This window comes from Hyalella azteca, unplaced genomic scaffold (genome assembly GCF_000764305.2).
Source record: "Hyalella azteca isolate HAZT.00-mixed unplaced genomic scaffold, Hazt_2.0.2 contig4943, whole genome shotgun sequence".
Classification (NCBI taxonomy): domain Eukaryota; kingdom Metazoa; phylum Arthropoda; class Malacostraca; order Amphipoda; family Hyalellidae; genus Hyalella; species Hyalella azteca.
The window spans coordinates 620,170-636,869 of record NW_025935151.1 but is presented as its reverse complement, the minus strand read 5'-3'; the positions used below and the strand labels follow the sequence as shown (position 1 = coordinate 636,869).

At 38.4% G+C, this 16,700-nt stretch overlaps 1 protein-coding gene across 2 annotated transcripts; it reads right to left on the bottom strand.

Moving 5' to 3' along the window:
* Positions 1-175: 175 nt before the first annotated feature.
* LOC108680108 (protein OPI10 homolog) lies at positions 176-4,980 on the bottom strand. 2 transcript variants are annotated; one of them, XM_018168863.1, is made up of 4 exons: positions 4,696-4,980; positions 2,430-2,559; positions 1,784-1,968; positions 176-987 (listed from the first exon to the last, which is right to left on the bottom strand). In XM_018168863.1, exons 1-4 carry the CDS (start codon positions 4,732-4,734, stop codon positions 730-732), a joined length of 612 nt encoding a protein of 203 aa, XP_018024352.1. In that variant the 5' UTR covers positions 4,735-4,980; the 3' UTR covers positions 176-729. The 2 variants fall into 2 exon arrangements, with proteins under 2 accessions (XP_018024352.1, XP_018024353.1); XM_018168864.2 differs by lacking the exon at positions 4,696-4,980 and adding an exon at positions 4,326-4,553.
* Between the last annotated feature and the right edge of the window lie 11,720 nt (positions 4,981-16,700).

The window sequence follows — 16,700 nt, the reverse complement described above, 5'->3', positions numbered from 1 at the left end:
AGCATAGTTAGTCGAGCCAGCTATCAGTGAGATACCAAATTAAGTTCCTTTAACTGCTCGAATTCGATTTTCTTACTCATACTTATATTAATTTCCTGACTATTTTAATGGAACCGCTATGCACAAGTATTACCGCCGATGTTATAAATTACAGGGCTATCAAGAAAAAAAGTTGGAAATTTAATTAAGATTTCATTGACGAGCGATTTCATATCACACGAATTCTAGTTGGTGGAAGTGCATAATAACCTACACCATCAGCTGTGAATCAGATAGTTATTGGAGAACAAAAATTATTGACGAAAAAACATGTTGAAAATACGCGTTGCGTAATGTCATGAATAGTTGCTGGTTCATTACCCGGTAGAAGCTGAAAATAGATGACAAAATTGTGCATCTGCAAATAATGGAACATGTACAATGTACACAAGTTGGTTCACGTTCATTTTGAAATTTTTGAGACACCAAATTTTCACGTTTTATTGACGTTAATAATCCATTCAATTAACTTCAATTCATCATTTAGGCAGAATTTTTGTTATAACTTATCAATACCTACAGCAATTTTTGAAGTTCAAACAAACATACGACAGACGTCATCCTAATCATGAAGATTTCAGATCTACACAAAGAGATCGCATCGCATGTGAAGCGAAAACACACTCTTACACATGAAGCAATCCGCAACTGTGCTAAAAAAAATCTAGAATTGAGATTGAAACAGTGCAACTATGATCTCCAGAAATTGGTGTTCTGGTGTAGTTTCCTTGTGAAATTGTTGTACCAATTTACTAAAGAACTTAAAGGCACAAAGGTCTCGTTCGGACCATAGCCGGCCGAAGGCAGTTGTTGGATAGAACGTGCGTAACTGGCGCTGTAATTGTGAAGGTTTTCGCACATAGAGCGGGCGAATTCCAGCTGCCAGCTCTGGGTGCTTGCTGCGTCTGTGGCGGGCGTGAGGCCGCACACCACAGACAGAGGCTCAGCCTGAAAAGACAAAATGTCAAGATTCTTTTCTATTTTCAAGAACTGCGCATTGCATTCAGTATATAGTATCAAAAACTAATGATATAATTTTAGGCGTCGCATAGTTGTGAGGATAGTTATTTTGTGGATATTATGGATTACTGTAATAATTACAGTCATAATTTAAATTATTATTCAAAATATTCATAAAAGCATCACAATTTATTAAACCATGACAAATTAAACATAGATTTGACAAATAAACTCATAAAATGAGAAGCATTTAATTTTTATAGCAATCAACGTATAATTTATCCAGTTTAAACGTGTATGTATGGTACACAGGAATCTCAAGCAACAGAATCTATGTGATTCTATCATCAAACTGATCAGTTACTGAAAAACATAGAACAGATATTAAAATGAAGAAATAAATTGAAAACAAAGTCCAAGCTGCTTCATCCAGAGTTTGTTCTAGTGCTAATTCAATCCTTTAAACTCATTCTTTGTGACATTACCTGTTGCATTGGGCAAAAATATAAGCAACAAGTGGGAAATTCATGAACTGAAGTAACAATATTTATTAAACCATCATATTTGAAAAAGATTTATTGTTGAAATAGAAAAGAAAAATAACAATTTCATGACCTGGCTAGAGTTGCTTTTTTACAAGGTTCTTGCAATATATATCTTCTACAAGAAAATTTAACAGTGACTAAAATTCAGGACTGACGACTCATTCAGTGGGTGTATATTTATAATTCACGATTCATTTAAAGGTTATATATTTATTTATACCCTCAAAATAGTTACTTACAGAAATACCAATCTGGGCATGATGTGAGCTTTGCTGTGGATGTGAAAGCAGGAAGGGATTCTCCGATGGCATTGATGTCTTCTTCAGGCCTGAGATTTTAAAGATGGCGGATGGTTTCTGATTGGTGATGGTACCTAAGAAATGCCACTCAGGAGCCCCATCTGGTGATGGCCAGCTGAAGTAAACTGCAGGGACAGCCAAAATTAGCTCAGCAACCTTCTTGCAAGGCGGTGAATATAATCTTTTCAATTTTATCCCCTTTTATGGGAGGAAGTTAAACTAATATTGCCCCCATTTACCCTCTAGAAATATACATAATCAATATGCAAACTTAAAGCAGCTAAATTCATAAAAAATACTATGCAATTAAGAAAATTCATATTTTTATTCTACTAAACATGTTGGAAGAAAGTGATATTTCTAACAGAAGCTGACCATCTTTGACCTCTTTGCTTGGTGAAAAAATTAAATACATTTGAATACAGACCAATAGCAATCAAATGTTTTTTCAACAGGCATGGTAAAATTTTTAAATAAGAGACATTATCAATTCTAGATTAAAATAGCAATTTTAAACTAAATTATTTAATTAACAAGACCATTTATGTTTCAATAATAGTGAATTTTTAAATCAAAAGTAGCTTGCCTCCTCCACCGAGGTCATCAGGAAATGGCTGAGCTCCAGTCATGAACACCACGACGTGATTGATACTATCAGCATCAGGCAGAGTTATGACAAAACGGGTATCACCAACAGCTTCGAAATTTGTTTGAACCTGAAAAAATTATTCATAGTAATTGAAGCCTTTAATAGTGTATTGCTGTAAGAACATTGACAAAAATACTTACCTATGTAAGCATTGATCTCAGATGTTATAGAAATTAAGTTATTATTTGTATTTTAAAAAAGGAAATAAATAGGTCTATCTTTATAGAATAGCAAACAAAAATTTGCATTTGAAATGAAATCAAATTTTTATCTAGCAAATTCATAATACATAAATGTCATAAATTCATCAATCACAACATTTATCACTATTATTTTCAATAAAAAATTTTTTAGAAAAAAGGTAAACAATTCTTATAGCAAGCACAGTTCCTGTCAATGGCAACATCAATTGATAACACACAACACACAATCCTTTGTTTGTAACATTTTTTGTGATGTCTTTAAACCGTGCATTTAGATCGTTTGTTCCAAGTCAACTTGCATCAATTTCACAAAATTTCTCACAACCATGGCATACAAAATTCAGAGTGTTTACAAGATAAGAAAAAGAATAATATATTTATTTGTTCTCTGAATTGCTCTACAATCTACAACATAAGAACCATATAAAAAAAGCTGCCAAAGAAAAAGATTGTTTCACTGCAAAAATACTGGTATGTCATTCCATTTTTCTTTATTGATGGAAAGTATGGAAGAGCCATGAACATGCATGAAATAACTCAATAGACATGTGCAATTCTAGCTTATTTATGGGCTCCTGCCCGCCCGCCGCCGGAGGCCGAGCGGTTAAGCAAAGAAAATTTGAAGCAGTCATTGGGTGGCATCAACCATACCTTACTCAAAGAATTACAATTCTTTTACCCAGTCCCTAATATCGATATTATAAGCATATATGAAGAAAATTCTAATCATGAAGTAAACAGAATTGGTAAGTAATATTGTACAGATGCAGTCACACAGCTCAATTTTGTTTTTATTAAGGTTGGCAGGATGAGAAGTTCTGGCAAAGATAAGAAATTTTTTTATATTTAGAAATTTTTTATTTATTTTTGGAAATTTTATATTTATTTTCAATAAATTATGGCAAAATAAAAAAATTTTCATTTATTTGGAATTTTGTGTCCTGATTGCACACCTATGTTAACAATTGGATAGGAGGTAATTCATCCAGCCAGTATCTCATGGCACCAAAAATGGTAGGAAAGCTTTAGTTACACTCAAAAGGTTTATATATTCCACACCAGGATAACTAGATTGGTCTAACACTAGTCAGCATTGTGTCAAACCACTGATTTTTTTAGAATCGGTTTATTTTTAATTTCATCATATAGGTACTTTCAACTGGGGTGACTTTGGCTACATGTACAACAGAAACAAATGGCAGCAAAACAAAATAATAAACATTGGTCAAGGTCAACCAGTGGCCAAAGTCACCCCAGTCACTTCGGCCAACATTTATTATTTTGTTTTGCTACCATTTGTTTCTGTTGCAGGTGTGGCCAAAGTCACCCCCAGTGGCCAAAGTCACCCCAGTTGACGGTACTCAAAATTTAAACCAATATCTTAAGTATGAAAATGCTGGTATCCATGATTCACGATACCTCACTGGTCTACTTAAGGGACTCAAAAATTAACTAGTGAAAGAGTCTATAAAAATCTGTGCTTTGAAATTATGCAATAGTGTATGACTGTGCATAGTGGCAAACCAGAGATTTTTTCAAATCAGTTCATTTTTAATTTCTTCATCTACTCCATATTTTTATCAATTTCTTATCCATGATAATGCTCTTATGTTGTATCTGAGAAACTTACCATTCATTCTACTTGTAAGACTCAAGAATGAACTTTAGCAAGGGCAACAAAAAAATGTTCTCCTTTGCCACTACCACATATAGCCGTCTGTTCACTTATTTTTGCACATATTTACTAAATCAAATCTAATTTTTCAACTTGGGAGATTAGGATTATTGGATATTAGTCACATTTACAAATTTTCTTTTCATAGCTCATTTCCCAGTGAGGTCTGGAGATCAAATATTCATGAACAAAATTAATAATCTAACAAAAGCATCATTTTACACTATGTTTATGAAATGATCCCTCCTTAAGATCCATCAAATGTAATATATATTTTTTTATTAACTTCAAGTATATCTAGAAAAGTTTAAGTTAAATTACTTACCAATTTTCCAGAAACAATTACACCAAACATTCCAGCCATTCTAAATTTCTGTGTGAAATTATGAACAAAAACTTTAGGAAATAGAAATCACAAGGTCTTTATAACTTATCAATTTATACTTTTCAGGTGAAAGTGATACCTTCTATCGTAGTGAGTTACCGTACAGTGTTGCATACTAACAGTAAAATAGTTTATACAAAATAAAGCTGTATTTTACACTACTTGGCTGCCTTACTAGTTTTAGTAGTCTGAAAGCTAATTTAATAATTTATCATCTACTGATCTGCAAAAAGAAAAATTTTAATAATATCAAAATAAGTTAATAAAAACAGTGAGAAGCTGCAATAAATTAATAATACATTGATAAGGACTAACTAATTAAAAAGGTGGTTAGTAAATATACTATAAATTTAAATAATGTCTCACTTTCTTTAATATTTCTCTCTTTCAACTTTTGACAATTTTACCACTAAGAATAACAAAGTTATCATAATTTAAGGATCAGAGCGACAAGTCGAGCAGAAATGTCAAACAATTCAGCAGATGTAAGAGGCCATAGGGAACAGCTGGCCCACCTTTGGATTTGGGCATGGTGACTCTGAAAAAGGATATTCCAGAGTCACGCTTTTACCATGCCATCAGCCATGCATTCACATTGCATGTTCATTTTGTTAGTAGGAAGGAAAAAGGGAGACCAAGCCAAGTAGAGGCAACATTAAAGGAGAGGCTAGTGGGGTGTGAAAGTTTGTGCTAAGGGTTAGATGAAAAACAAAGGGAAGATAAATTCAAGAGGAAATTTATTTGGTTTATTATAGCTATATCCCATTTATTGCACTCTATAGTTTACATCTATATTAGCTATATGACCTCTTAGGCTCTTAAGCTCTGAATGATTATTTGTGTTCATTAAATTATTATTGATACAATTATTTCTATTTTATTACTGCTTTATTTCTTACATCCCCAGGCCTCCATTCTCATCAACCTCTTCCTCTCCCTCATTCTCCAAATATTGCTTTCCACTCTCAGTCATAGCAGCAGTAACCCCAGTTGACAGACCCACTATCACTGCAATTCATTCATCTCCCGTTTGCTCATACATCACTCCATCACCCTCATTCCTCTCATCCAGTATTACTCTCATCATTTCCACCAGTTTCTCCCTCTCATATGCCTCACACTCCATCATCAGATGCTCCAGTTTCCCCATCTTCTCTGTCACAAATAAAATAAATATCCTCTCTCCTTTCATTCCACCTGTATGTCCATGCATTCACACAAAGCATTTGCTCTCTCACAGAACATTAGGTCCCCACCTCTACTTCTGCCATATTTGTACTCATACTTTGGCATCTCTTTAATATTGTACAATATCAGTCTATCCTTTAGGCTCTCCTTACACAAGTACACAACTAGCAACGAAATAGGTACTAACTCTCAATGAGCTCTGCAGCACTGGCAAATCAATTAAGTGTTTCAGGTTTTCTTCTTCTTACAGTTGTTTAATGGGAGCCTTAAAGACACATCCATGTCACCCCAAGACAGGAAGTTGTAGCATGGACAGCAAACCTGTTGGAAAATAGGACACTGTGGAGCTGCAAAACACGGCAGGTCCATGAAGCACAGCAGGGCTGTGAAGCACGGCAAAGCCACGCAACATGGCAGAGCTGTGACACATGGCAGAGCTGTAAAACACAGCAGAGCTGTAAACCACAGCAGAGCTACAAAACACAGCAGAGCTGTGAAACACAGCAGAGGCGCAATATATGGCAGGGCCGCAAAACACGGCACAGCAGAACTGGTAACACTTTGTAGCACGAGTTACTTGAAATAAGATACTTTGCAGTAAAACCAAAAATTCTAACAAGATCATGATTCATGAAACAAAGGATTTCAAAAACATTGACGACAAGCCAATAGATTCCCAAAGCATAGGCTTCCCACATCGATCTACAGGGTCATCAATATTTAGCGTTACGGTACAACTTTGAGTGGTTAGAACTATGAAATGAAACAATTGTGAATGTTTGAAAATGTATTTATGTAGGCAGAGGTTCAGAGATACAATTCCCACAATTTCATTCAATATGTCTACCATCTGCATCAATAACGAGTTGTAGACGCTTAGAGAAAGCCTTACATGAGTCACAAATGACACTTTGCAGGATTTTGGCCCACTCCTTCATCAGTTTGACCTCTAGGGCGTCCAAACTGCTATGGTGAATGGTCGAGACCTTGCTCTCTAGGTATGACCAGATCCCGAAATCCAGAGGATTCAGATTGGGTGACAATGGGGGCCATTCATCTTTGGTAATGAAGTGGGGAATATTCATCAGACAGCCACTCCTGAGTCAATTTGGCCCAATGGGATGGTGCAGGATGCTACTGGAACAACCAGGGGCGTTTTTTGAAGTGCTTTTGTGCCCAGGGAAAAAATTGACCAACAAGGATGGCATCTCGATAGTTCTTCTGATACAATTTCACCCCTTTGTCAACAAAAAAGAGGGGACTCCTTGAGGACTCTGTTATGGCTGCCCAGACCATCTCAGTGAGGTCGAGCTTTGCTTCCTAGTCACCACATGGGATCCTTCGTCCCATTCTCCAACCAAATTCAATCATTTTGGGAGTTGAAGTGGTGTTCAACATTGAATATCTTCTCATCACTGAAAACAAGGTTTGGCAATGTGCCATCATGAATGCAGGAAGGAAGAATCTTGGATCTTTGGAGGGGTTTGTCAACAACTTGAGCAGACAGTTGGTATTGTTTGACATGCTTGAATGGGGACAACTTTAGGTCCTTCTGGAGAACAGTAGACATGGTTCCATATGGCACATTTGACTGTTTTGCAAGTGTATTGATTTTGAAAAAACAATGTAATGCTATATATTGATGACCCTGTATATACACATGGGCCTCCTAAGAGAGGTAGCCCAAGAACATTCTACAGTAGGTGTCCCTGGATTGGTTTTTACCTTAAGGCATGCCCTACATTTTGCCTCATACAAGTCCCAGCACTAGCAGAAGGTTCAGCCTGGGCTACACAGCCTGGAGCTTCTTGAAGCCAAGTTGGCCATTAACTAACCTTACAATTAAAAACTTGAATAAAAGGACTCCCATATGGGCTGGGCTCTGATGGAGAAAAAGGAACATCATAATTTACGTAGAGGCAAACAAAAGCACTCCTTATAGAGGTTGAACTGCATAGAGTGCCCCTGGTTGCACCCCAGATGGCACTCAGGAAGGTGCATTGGGAGGAATTTATTTTGTCATAATATCATTCCCACAGAGTGCAAGTAGGAATATATATAATACTCACAAGAGTAAACTATGAAGTTGGTTAAAATAATTAGGTAATAATAATAATTAGTAGGTTAGTGTTCCAAATATGATACAAGAAATTTTACTTTATTAGTTAAGGTAAGTAGCAACAACCTCTACAATTGCATTTGAGCTTCTAGAGGGAAGGGACCACCTCCAAGCAAGTTTTTAAGAGAGGGATTTACATTTAGTGCAGAAAGCAAGTGATCAAGAATGTTCCGAGCACCTCAGTGCAGTGGACAGCGGATGAGCATATGCTTGACTGTTTAAGAGTCAGCCCTGCAAGAGCAGCAAGGGTTGTCCAGCAAGTTGATATGTGCCAGGTGAGCATTAAGCTCTTTTTTCTTTGACATCTTCCAACTTTTAGCAAAATTTTAGTTTTTTCCTAAATTGTGAAAAAAATTATATTTTCAAACTTTGCAGAAAAAATATTGCAATGCTTAGTAACACCAAATTTTGAAATACAATTATTGTGTATCTACTGCTATTTTCATTAATAGTTCTTCTGGAATATTATGATAAATGATCTGGAATAAGAGGGTACGAATAATTCTGAACAGTTAGTTACGGTACTCACAAAATTCAAAGTACCGTCAACCGGGGCTACTCGGGACAAGCGGGGCTACTCGGGACAGGCCTCCGACACGGCGTAAAACTGTTGTAGTAGCAAAACTAATTGAAATATTGCAAAACTAAAATTAGTGGCGTAAATGTCAACATTTTTCCTATCTATATAGTATAAAGGAAGTTGAAAAATACTACATATACTTGCTTTGAAAAATTCCTGAAAAAAATGGTGAAAAACTATATTTTGTAAAGTTACAACTGCTAAGGTATGTAGCAAAAAAAATATTCGCTGTATTAAAAAATTTTACTTACTTAAAAGTTGCACCCAGGTGTCGGCTTGAAAACGTAATTGACAGAATTTGCCTATCTCATTCCAAAAAGAATTGGCAGCCATTTCCGCACGGCGGGGCTACTCGGAACACCCCCTGGGGCTATTCGGGACACCAACAAAAACGCATTTACGGTAGAACCTCATTTAGCAAAGGCTCCAATTACGAAAAAAATTGATTAAAAACAAATAATATTGATCACATTTTTCTTGCTCAGTGAAAAAAAACTACACTTATCAAAAAATTTTTGCATCATCGGTCATCACAATATTGTGCATAGCATGTCATGTATAGAATTGTGCACCAGGCATCATAGAATGAAAAGTAATTGACCTAAACTATGATTTATTTCTCCAAAAGATACGTAGGTTGTCACTGAAACATTCCTTTCTGTTTCAGGTATGTTTTACACTATCTTTTTTACCATAGTAAATTCACTTAACCCAATTAAAATGATGTGAAATTACGAGCCGTCCTGTAAGCTTACAGATACAAAAAAATGGTAATATCGCATCAATAATATGATAATTGCACATCAATAATACGGTAATTAATGTATATGGCAATATCATATCAATAAAGGAAAAACAAGTAAAAATCACAGAAAATGTCATTTATTCTACCTCTACCTCTAACTCTTCCATGAGGCCTTCCTTGCCAGTTGCCAATACCATTCTCACCTCCCAGGCTCCCACTTGAATCTGGCCAGACTGGCCTGACAGTGACAGGCTGACAACACTTACAAAGGTAATCAGATTTTCCTGTGATGGCTGAGAATTGAATAGTCTCTTTGCTGCTTTACTTGACCAAACAGCATCACCAGTTCACCACACTGACCAGTGACCACAGGCCTGCGGCCCATTGACCAAACCTTATTGTACTTGGGTTGAATGTAACAACTTCTTTGGTTAAGTGGTCTATCTACCATACTAATCCAAAAATAGTTTATAGTTAAATATCTCAGAAATGGAAGCTAAAAGTTTTGAATTAGAATTACTGACAAAAATTTGTGCAGAGTGCGTTAGTTTGGTTCGTACTTTGTTGTTTTGGTGGTGGTGGCCGCTGGGGCTGGGGGCTGTAGGGCTGATGCATTTTCAGGGGTGGATAGCTAGAATAGAGGTCAGCATAGCCCAAGTCCACAGTGCGATTCATATAGGTACCTTCTGGCTTCCCGAGCGTAATGCAGCAAGCATCTTCACAGCTTTTGACACAAAGCACCCACCGCATTAGGGTAAACGCGGTATATTCCGACACATTAAGGACGCATCGAGAAATGAAAAACTATAAAAAAATAACCGTATGCGTTACTCGAGTTCTGTTTGCTTTATGTGACTCGCAAAACACCATACTAAGTACGTGCCAGCAACAATGAAACGTCACAAAATGTTGCCATATTTATTTAAAAGCCTTTAGAATGCAAACCTACCAAATCCCCATATTCCGACACTGTGTGTGGCAATATTTGGCACATGGTGGGGCGTATTCCGTCCACGCTTCAAATTCTACTGATACGTAATGCCGTCATCCACGTGTTCGAATTCCGTTTGCTGTGAGAGCTGTATTGGAATACAACACGGTTTTGAATTAGAACACTAATGAATATTGAACACTACTTAATTACGCTTTTAATTAACAACTATAAAGCTTTTAATTAAGCAAATTTTAATTTTTGTACATAGCTTGGAACAATCTGTGTGTGTCCTATTCAAGTTGTGATGGAATTAGTTTTTATGTGTCTAAATCCATTTCTCAACTTAATCATCTATTAATTTATTTATATACCACTTGAAATCAGCAAATACCCACACTCAGGAAGATGTATATAAACGGGGAAATTTCTCGAGTAAATCAATCTAATTATATTTTTTTCGCGCAGACGTTCGTGCAAATCACGGTCATTGATTCCGCGCCGCGCAGCACTCGGTGCAGGCCGCGGAGCCGTCCAACACAGTTCTGATTTAGACACAGTTTTCATCTGAATGGAATGGCAACATTGTCTGTAGATGATTTCAAGTAATGCTGAACCAGCATTAACAATTTTCATATGATAGTTATAATTTTTGCACATTCAAAGTACACATGACATAACATAACCGTAACGCACCCAGATTTGGAAACCATTATTGCTCAAATGAAGCAAAAATAAACGACAGACCATTGACTTACAGTATCTTGCAAATATATATATTCATATTATGTATCACATAGCATAATTATGCTCTGTAATTATCATTATGCCATATTGACCTAATTTGTATAGTCCATTTATGCGCATTGTTATTAGGTATTGATCGTGTCAATTTTGCCGGCCGGGAGGATGTCGGTGATGTAGTCCCAACATTGGCATGCATGATTGTACTGTTGACATACAGGTTCATACCCTACTTGCCAAAACCAGTCCAGTCATTCATTAGAAGGCACCGATGGCACATCTAAAGTCATGTAGCCTTCTTTAGTTCTGTAATTCATGTCCGATTGAATTATGATCTATGAATGAATATTCATTACTGTGCTGACTCTTAGAACCTGAGTCCTGAGTTGACGCGTTAGCAATCTAGTTAACTCGTATCCAACCACAATACAATGCGGATACACGTTTGTCAGTTTGTGTGTACGGTCAGTGTGATTACGTAATTTGCATTGCCGCGCGTCCATATTTAAACTATTTTAGCTTTCTAAAAGTACGGCGCTGTCGTCGCACGGCGCATTTTTTTACCGGCATAGTACGGCGCACCGCGCAGGTTGTTAAAATGACAATATAAATTCCCGCGCACCTGGCACATCTTCCTGACCATGGGCAAATACAAGTATACTTAAAGGATTCCTAATATATTCACAGACGTATTTAAAAGTCTCAAACCATAATATTCTTCCTATACAAACAGTTATTCACTATTTGGTAGAGCAAGGTCAACTGTCAAATAAGACACATTTTTCGATGATCTCACTGGGTAGCGTGCATTGCCTCTCTTTGGATCTCAATATTTTCCCGCTAGATGGCCAAGACCTAGTGTTTTGGCAGTAGTTCGATGCGCAAATGTATGACGTCACCATTTCAACCATCAACGAACGCATGGAACTAAAACAAAGCTTAATATAAAGGAAAAACTAGAGAGGTGACGGAATTACCCACGATGTCGGAATATACTTCGTTTACCCTACCATTTTCCACAACAGCACTGTTCAGTCACAGGCCGGAGCGCATACAGGCTGGTAGCAAGGCAGAGAGTTATTTAGACTCTTGCTCAAGTTCATTTTTGAGTCCTATAAGTACCGTCAACCGGGGCTACTCGGGACAGATTTGATCGTTTTTTTGTTAATAACTGTTAATAACTTCTTAGGATGAAACATTTCATAAACAAATTTAAGCTCATTTTATAGCTCTTTGCCAGGGCTATCAAATGGCATTGTCAAAAAAATTCCATATGCTATTCCTAAGGTGCCAGACGCAAAATAAAGATTGTCCGGAGTAGCCCTATCGGTCGGGGCTACTCCGGACAATGGGAATTAAACTTCATTTCAAAACATTTGAAGCATGCAGAGCGTACTCATCCATTACTAACAGCACTCTGAAGTCCTCCTCTTTCATTGTAGACGATGTAGAGGTAGAATAAATGACATTTTCTGTGATTTTTACTTGTTTTTCCTTTATTGATATGTTATTACCATAAACATTAATTACCGTCAACTGGGGTGACTTCGGCCTCGTTTTTGATTCATGCTGGGGTCGTAAACGCGGGGTCGTAAACGCCGGGGTCATAAACGCCAGGGTTGTAAACCAGGTCATAAACGCCGGAGTGACTTTGGCCATTGTTTATGACCGTTTATGACCTGGCTTTGGCCATCATTATGAACACAGCGGAATCCCCCAGTTGATGGTACCCTATTATTGATGGGATATTACTGTATTATTGATGTGATATTACCCTATCCATGAACATGCCATTATGCATTTACAACAACCTTGTTCACTGCAAGCTTCATATCAGCAGCCTTATAGCATTTTTTCTGTATCTGTAAGCATACAGGAGGGCTTGTAATTTGTGTGATGATAAGTGAACTTTTTTTCGCTCAGTGAGGTAAATGTAATCAATATTCTTTGTTTTTAATCAATTTGTTCTTAACTGGAGCCTTTGCTAACTGAGGTTCTACCGTAAATGCGTTTTTGGGGGTGTCCCTAATAGCCCCGGGGGGGTGTCCCGAGTAGCCCCGCCGTTCAGAAATGGCTGCCATTTCTTTTTGGAATGAGATAGGCAAATTCTGTCAATTACGTTTTCAAGCCGACACCTGGGTGCAACTTTTATGCGAGTAAAATTTTTTAATACGGCGAATATTTTTTTTTTTGCTACATACCTTAGCAGTTGTAACTTTACAAAATATAGTTTTTCATCATTTTTTTCATGAATTTTTCAAAGCAAGTAAATGTAGTATTTTTCGACTTCCTTTATACTACATAGATAGGAAAAATGTTGACATTTACGCCCCTATTTTTAGTTCGGCAATATTCCAATTAGTTTTGCTACTACAACAGTTTTACGACGTGTCAGAGGCCTGTCCCGAGTAGCCCCGGTTGACGGTAGATCAGTAGAGTATCATGGATACCAGCTTTATCATACTTAAGAAATTGGTTTAAATCTTTAGTAAATGAGAAAATTAAAAATGAACTGATTCTAAAAAAGCTCTCGTTTGCCACTATGGACTCACTCAGAGCACAACTGGCCAGGGCGCGCAAGTTGCAACTGTCGCAACAGGCCCTACCGCAACAGCTACTCCTATTGTAACCTAACCTAACCTGTGCCGCCTGTTGCGGTAGGGCCTGTTGCACTCCGGCCAGTTGTGCTCCGGCACTGTGAAGCAGTGGCTGTGTTGTGCAAACTGCAAAGTGGATTTACTGTTAGCCCGCTTAGCCGGAGTTACCCACAGCTCATTGATCTGAGGCTATGTGTACATATTGCATGCTGATGGTTGGCGTTGGGCCCAGGGCCTGTTTACGAGTCAATTTTGTTACCGACGGGCGACGGCTGCGCTCCCCATTTTCAGATGCTGAGATGCAACATCTGTGATGAGTGTGATCTGATGAGCTTAGAGACCAAGCACGGTAGCACCTGCACCTGTCGCTGTCGGAGGGTCTTTCTTCTGTCGCTTACCTGAAGATTGTTTCATGAGGAAAGAAGTTGTTTTAACAGTCACCGTAAAAGCGTATGCTCTGGAATCAAAGATCGAGAAAATGATAAAGTACTAATTTACTCATGAATGCCAAACTGGATCTTGCTTCTTTACGTCCGTCGCACACAGCAGCTCAAATCGCATGACGTCCGCATGGTTGAACTGGTATAAGGTTGATTGATCTATTAATTTGATGCTGGGTTGAAGGTGAAGATGAAGTCGTGCGCAGACCGCTTGTAACACCAGGGATAAGACAGGTGTGGTACGACGAGCACCCAAAATGTATCTGAGTGCTGAGTTTTGCACAGTCTCTAGTTGCTTTAACAGAGATTTAGAGACATTTCCTAAAATTATGGAGCCATATTCCATCCTGCTTTGAATGAATGCCACATATATTCTGCGCAATAGCTGGTGCAAGGCGCCCCACTTTACTGAACTTAGCCCTCAAAGCACTTGTAACCTTTTGAGACAAGCAATGCGAGTTTGTCTCACATGTTCCTTGTAGTTGAGACAAGGGGAGTCAAAATAAAATCCCAACACTTTCTGATGCACAACATGCTGAATATTCCTGTTATTAACTCGAAGTGATACAGCTGGAACTGAACGACGAGACGTGAAGACCTGGTAAGAAAACTTTGCTGGGTTAAGCTTAAACTGCCAGCGAGTGCATCACTCACCAATTTCATCAAGATACCGCTGCATGTAGCCTCTTGCCTCAATTAGGGAATGTCCATTCACAAAAAGTGTTATATTGTCAGCATAACCAACAAGCTTCACATGGGGAGAGAGAGGAAGATCATGCAGCATCACATAGAAAAGCGTTGGTGAAAGCACAGCACCTTGCGGGACTCCAACTTTTACTGACTTTGGTTCAGATTTATTAACTCCAACCTGCACCTGCACGGTTCTATTTTGGAAGTAGCTGTACAACCATGCCAGCATCTGATCACCCACTCCAATACTATGCAGTTTAAAAAGCAGTCCATCATGCCAAACACTATCAAAAGCTCCCTCAATATCCAGGTAAACAATCAGACAATACTCGTGGGAGAGTTGAGCTAAAGTAATAGCATTCTTCATTAAGTGTAGAGCATCAATTGTGCTTTTCCCTTTTTGAAAACCAAGGTGGAGCGAAGAGAAGACATTTCGGCTTTCCAATGTATGCTGCAGGCGGCGCAAAACCATGCGCTCCATGAGTTTTCCCATGCAAGGAAGGAGAGTGATGGGTCGATACCCAGTCACTTGTTCTGGAGCCTTTCCTGGTATTGGTATAGGCACAACTATTCCATGTTTCCATGCTTCAGGGACAAATCCAGAGGTCCAACTTGTGTTAAAAAGAGAGAGCAATTCCTGCTTGCACCATGGTGATGCTTTTGAAAAGAAAATGTTCATAATTAAGTCATAGCCAGGAGCAGTATTTTTCAGTGCTCGAATAGCCTGAGAAAACTCACCAACTGTGAAAGGAACACAGTGATAATTCTTGAGTCTGGATATATCACTTATCACTTCTGAGACTACTGCTTCAGCAGTTGGAGTGGAAAGACCAGCAGGTAATAAATGTTCAGAAAATAGTGAGGCATTGGCTGAGTCATCATCATGAGCAGCATCAACCAGAGGGTAAGATGAGTAGCTTATTGGCTTACCCTGAATGCTGCGAATTTTCTCCCAGGTCTCTTTGGTGGTAGTGGATGAAGATATTGTGTGGTGGTATTGACGCTGCTTCCTGAGGTTCAGATTATGGGCCACTGCTTCACAACGCTTATATTCAATGAGGTTTGATGGAGTGGGGGAGCGCCACAATTTTCCCTTAGCCTGGCGCCTCAGAGCCACTGCTCTTGAGCATTCTCCATCCCACCATGGTGTGGCAAAGCGGCAATGCCTTCTACCTGAGCTCCGAGAAACTGATTGTGAGGCAGCCTTCAATATAGCAGCAGAGAGATAAGCACACCCACTGCCAGCATCCCTAGGCCCACACTCAGAAGAAATCAGTGCATCATCCAGAGCCTGCTGATAGAGAGCCCAGTTAGCTCTATAAAATTTCCATCGTACTGGGACATTTTCAGAAGACCGCACAAGCCTAGTTCCAATTTTGCAACAAACTGGGAAATGATCACTCCCCAGATCAGGTCCCTGGGTTAAGGATGCTCTGGTAAACAAATTTGAAGTGAGAATTACAAGATCAAGACATGATGTGGTACCGCAACGATTGTCAATGTATGTCGAGAAGCTGCCATCGTTCAGCAAACAGATAGGAAGGGCCTCAATTGTTGCCTCCAAAGAGCGGCCAGTAATATTAGATCTACCATGGCTGTCCCACAGGGGAGAATGAGCATTAAAGTCACCAGCTGCCACAAATTGATCTCCATGTTGAGTCATATAGTAAGTTCATTCCTCACATTCAACATTTCTGCCTGGGTTATAAAAATTGGCTATTGTAATCCATCCAAGGGCAGTATTGATTTTTATTGCTTGGTATTCAAGATTTGTATCCCCAGGAAATTGAGTAAGATTAAATTGCTGTCTCTGAATGTCTCTGCGGATTAGGATTGCCAAACCCCCCCTCATTGCATTTGCTCTATGAGGCCACAAAACAAAGTATCCAACAAAAGAGGGCTCATGTGTTT

Coding starts and splice junctions, on each gene's coding strand:
- LOC108680108 (XM_018168863.1), bottom strand. CDS start 4,734: ATGGCTGGAATGTTTGGTGTAATTGTTTCTGGAAAATTG. Junction 1,969..2,429: donor TGATGACCTCGGTGGAGGAG/GCAAGCTACTTT, acceptor CTGTCCCTGCAG/TTTACTTCAGCTGGCCATCA. Junction 988..1,783: donor ATGCCCAGATTGGTATTTCT/GTAAGTAACTAT, acceptor TTGTCTTTTCAG/GCTGAGCCTCTGTCTGTGGT.